Source organism: Lagopus leucura, unplaced genomic scaffold (assembly GCF_019238085.1).
Source record: "Lagopus leucura isolate 7727_CA_CO unplaced genomic scaffold, USGS_WTPT01 34906-0_obj-0_obj, whole genome shotgun sequence".
NCBI lineage: Eukaryota > Metazoa > Chordata > Aves > Galliformes > Phasianidae > Lagopus > Lagopus leucura.
This window is the reverse complement of record NW_024965293.1, coordinates 1-4,481: the sequence shown is the minus strand read 5'-3', so window position 1 is coordinate 4,481 and position 4,481 is coordinate 1. Positions and strand designations below refer to the sequence as shown.

General features: G+C 62.4%; 1 protein-coding gene across 1 annotated transcript; it reads right to left on the bottom strand.

Annotated features, from left to right (window-relative positions):
- Window positions 1-301: 301 nt before the first annotated feature.
- On the bottom strand, window positions 302-4,478 carry LOC122192046 (the record flags this gene model as incomplete). The annotated part of the gene is given in 8 exon segments (XM_042892477.1): window positions 302-625; window positions 627-1,011; window positions 1,440-1,551; window positions 2,062-2,186; window positions 2,670-2,755; window positions 3,412-3,668; window positions 3,859-4,012; window positions 4,434-4,478. Coding segments are annotated over 8 exon segments (1,488 nt in total), but the record flags the coding sequence as incomplete, so codon positions are not given.
- Window positions 4,479-4,481: the final 3 nt, after the last annotated feature.

Below are 4,481 nucleotides of genomic sequence, written 5' to 3'. Positions count from 1 at the left end.
ACGAATAGGAGGGGAGTCGACTGTGATGGTGCGGCCGACGTCAGGCCAAGCGGACGTGGTGTGGAGTTGAAGCTGGGATGTCAGGTTGGGTTGTTCTTTGCAGAGAGAGCGGTGAGATGCTCTCTCGGAACCGGATGCCCGCAGAGGTTGTTGGACGCCCCGTCCCTGGAGGTGTTCGAGGCCAGGTTGGACGGGGCCCTGGGCAGCCTGGTTTCGTATGAGATGCGACGCAGGTGGGATTCAAGCGTCCGTTTGGCAGCCTGCAGTTGCTGTCTGTGTGTCTGGGCAGCCCATGCCCGCATCAGCACGGCTGGGCTGAGCCCTTCCTGCAGGTGTTCGGAGGCTGACGCTCGGCACTCAGCTCTGCAGGAAGATCTTCTGGCAGCTGGTGTCTGCCCCAAGGCGGCCCGATGCGGTGAGGCCTCGGCTGTCTGCACGTTGGGCAGCACGCCGTCCCCATGGCCTTTTTCTGCCCCGTGTTGTTCCTGCAGGGCGGGCTTTGGTCTTCGGAGGCTGACGGCTTGGGAGACTGCGTTTCTTCTCTCCTGGGTGGCAGCGATGCGGATGTGCTGTTTGCAGACTGCTCAGGCAGGCTGGCCTCGCCACGAGCTCTTGCTGCCGCCATCGTGCTGAGGTTCTTGCTGCGCAGCCCTGTGCTGAGCCCTCATCCTCATGACTTGGATGGAGTCGCGTGGCAGCAGCGGGAACCTGGAACGTCTGCCTGGAGGCTGCGAGGACAGGCTGCACTCAGCTCTGGACCAAGATCTTAGGAACGTTGGCGTCTGCCCAAAGGTGACCCGACGGGGTGAGGCCTCGGCTGCCTGCAATTTGGGCAGCACGCCGTGCCCATGGACTTTTTCTGCCCCCAGTTGTGCATCAGAGAAGCTCACGTGTTTCGCCCGCGGTGCTGGGCCCAGCTCTCGTTGGCTTGGAGCTCCCGCGTCCCCCTGCAGCTGGCAGGGCAGCGGCTGCTTTTGGGCCTCAGGCACCTTCCGCATGGCTGGCAGCAGTCTGCAAGGACAGAGCAGGAGGGGTCCGCGTGAGGGGCTGGTGGCTTCGGGGCCGCAAGCCTGAGCCGGGAGCCTGGGCTGCGTTGCAGTCGGTTGGGGTGAAGGGGAAATGGTTTCAAAGGGCAGAAGATTGAGATGGGACGTAAGGAAGGAGTTTGTGGGCAGGAGGGTGGCGAGGCACCGCAGCATCTTGCCCGGAGAGCCGGTGGGTGCCTGGACGGGCATTGGAGGTGGGGCTGGAGCAGGCTCAGCCTGTGCCCAAACTCCCTGCCCGCAGCCTGCTCACCGGCTGCCCCTGAGACGCGCAGAGCGGCAGCCCTGTGAGCTGGGGGTCCCCATGGCAGCACGGCCACAAACAGGGAGCCTTTGGGATTAGGGAATGGGCTTCGGTTGGGTCGCCCCCGTGCGCACGGCAGCCCGCAGCCTCACCTGGGTGTAGAGCTCCTCCTGAGCAGCAAGTTCCTTATCCTTCTGAAGTGTCCTCCGTCAACGCTTGAAGTGCTCAAGCGTTTGCTTATCGTCGGACGGCCAGCAAACCTCACTGCAACGGGGAAGGCAGAGGAGATTCACCGTCAGCCCTTTGGCTCGCTCCCCAGGGGCGCTCAGGCCCCTTCCCACAGCAGCCCAGAGGGCCGCTCCGCTCCCCCCGCTGCTCCCATCCGCGCCGCCCTCCCTGACGGCAGCCCTGGCCCCGCTCCTCCTCTCTGCAGCTCAGCTCTGTGCTGGGACCGCATTCGTGGCGTTGGCTTTGGGAAAGAGGAGCTGGGTGGCGACGGTGAGGCGGCAGGGGGATTTTTGGGGGAGCGCGTCCTTCCGTCGGGGGAGGGCAGGGCCTCAGATCCGCACATCCTCCTGCCATAGCCAGGGATGGGGGCACGTCCCAGCCAGCGCCTTGTCTTTGGGCAGGCCAGCAGTTCCTGACGGGAAGGGGCCGCGCTGAGCCGGCGTGAAGCTTTGCCACCAGTCAGAGCCCTGGGCTGGTGCTCAGCAGGGGATTTCCTACCTCTAGTTGGCCGCCCGTGCCCTGGAAAGGAGCCGGAAGCTGCTTTACCTGTCTTGCCCTGGTCCACAGGTGACAAAGCGGCTTCTCTCTTTGCAGTCTCCCAACCAAAGAGGCTTCCCGAGGACTTGCGGCGCATTCCGGGCGGTGGTTTGGGCGCAAACTCCATTTGGAACCTGCACGAGAGGAGAAGGCAGCGAGTGGTGTGACGCAGCCAGCACTGCTTGCTGCTCTCTGACTGCCTGCTCCCAGGCACGTCTTGGTGCCGCATGAAGCACGCTCCTTTGCAAAGGCTTGAGCAGGGTCAGGCGGTTCAGGTGGAAGGGAAACGAGTTTCAAACGGCAGGAGATTCAGGCTGGATGTCAGGAAGAGGTTTTGGACAGGAGGGTGGCGAGGCACCGGAGCATCTTGCCCGGAGAGCTGGTGGTGCCTGGACGGGCATTGGAGGTGGGGCTGGAGCAGGCTCAGAGCAACCTCCTGTGGGGGTCGGTGTCCCTGTTCCCCGCAGGGCAGTGGGACGAGGTGCTCTTTCAGGGCTCCTTCCAGCTCCAATCCTGCTGTGGTTCTGTGACACACGGGCAGCACAGACACGGACACACGGAACAAGCGCTGCGCAACGAGAGCTGAGCAGCCGCGCCGCAGCCACCAACAGACTCACGTGGGAAAGACGACGAGGCAGCCGGAGAGCACCAGGGAAGCCAGCGGTGCCACGCGGGACACCACCATGTCCAGCAGCCAGGGGGCCTGCGGGGGACAGAAGGGGAGGCTGTGGGAGTCTGTGGCTCTCAACGGGTCTCTATGGGTCTCAACGGGTCTCTATGGGTCTCTATGGGTTTCTATGGGTCCCAGTGTGCCTCTATGGGTCCCAGTGTGTCTCTATGGGTCCCAACGTGTCTCTATGGGTCCCAACGTGTCTCTATGGGTCCCAATGTGTCTCTATGGGTCCCAATGTGTCTCTATGTGTGCCAACATGTCTCTATCGGTCTCTATGGGTCTCAGTGTGTCTCTATGGGTCTCAGTGTGTCTCTATTTGTCCCAGTGTGTCTCTATGGGTCTCAACGTGTCTCTATGGATCCAAATGTGTCTCTATGGGTCCCAATGTGTCTCTATGGGTCCCAACGTGTCTCTATGGGTCCCAATGGGTCTCTATGGGTCCCAATGTGTCTCTATGGGTCCCAATGTGTCTCTATGGGTGCCAACATGTCTCTATCGGTCCCAATGGGTCTCAGTGTGTCTCTATGGGTCTCAATGTGTCTCTATGGGTCCCAAAGTGTCTCTATTGCTCTCAACGTGTCTCTACGTGTCTCTATGGGCCCGAGCAGCCGGCCGCGTTCTGATGTGTGCTTGGGCACGGCGAGGCTCACGGCAGTGCCAGGGCCGCAGAGGAACCTACAGCTGACCTTGAAAGCAGCTCTTCTGAATGCCTCTTTTCCGGACAGCTTCTCGAGGAAGTCGAAGTAGTATTTCATGTGGAAGGTCAAGCCGTCAACCAGGAGCACGCCGATGTCTTTCAGGACGATGGCGACGTTCTCCCCGTTCTGCAGGCAGCCGGAGAGCAGGGACACGGTGCTCTGGATGCCGGTCCTGAGGGTCTGCCAGCTCAGAGAGGTGCCTGCGGCCGCCTTGCTGTATCTCAGAGGGTCCAACTTCCTGTGCACTGCAAAATGCGAGAGACGCAGGTGATGAGAGGGTTGATTTCCCACCGGTGCTTCCCTAGAAGGGCTTCGGGTGGCCGTCAGCCTGAGCGGCCCCAGGTTTGGCCAGGGGAAGGTTTGCTGTTGAGAATGGAGCGGTGGCCCCGTTTGCCCTGTCCGTGATGCCAGCAGAAGTGGAATCCCCCCTCCTACCTGCCAGGGAGTCCCTGCGGGCCTTGAGGTGGTGGGTGACCATCAGGTTTGTAGCCAGGTTGAAGACGGGCCACTGCAGGGTCACGGTGCCGTTCTCAGTCCAGACGTCTTTGGAGATGGTGTCAAAGGTGCCAAAGGTGGGGATCCAGACCCCCTGCAAGTGGCAGAGAAAGGAAGGGCGCAAGGGTTACGGGACGGCCGGAGGAAGAGCCGGCGGGGGGCCGACGTGGGGACGGAGCTCAGGAGCCTCTGCCGCCGTTCAGAGGCACGAGGCAGGCATCAGGAATGGCTTGGGAAGGGGCTGCACGGTCCTCTCCTTCCCCTCGCCCTCCCGGATGCAGCCCAGCAGGCTGCAGGGCAGAAGGAGCCCCATGGCATCCAGAGGCTCCCAGAGACCGGGATCAGCCCTGAGATCCGACAGGGCCCAGCACAAGCGACCGTGCATTTGCAGGAAGGCCGTGGGATGCCCAGGAGAGAAACGTGGGGGCAGCTTCCTGCTTTCTGCAGAGGGGAAGAGGCTGAGGGAGTCCAGGCCGAGCTGGACGGCGACAGGAGGAACCCGACGGCCAACACACCTTGTGCACCAGCAGCTCCTCCCGGATGTAGGCGGCCACCGCATCCCA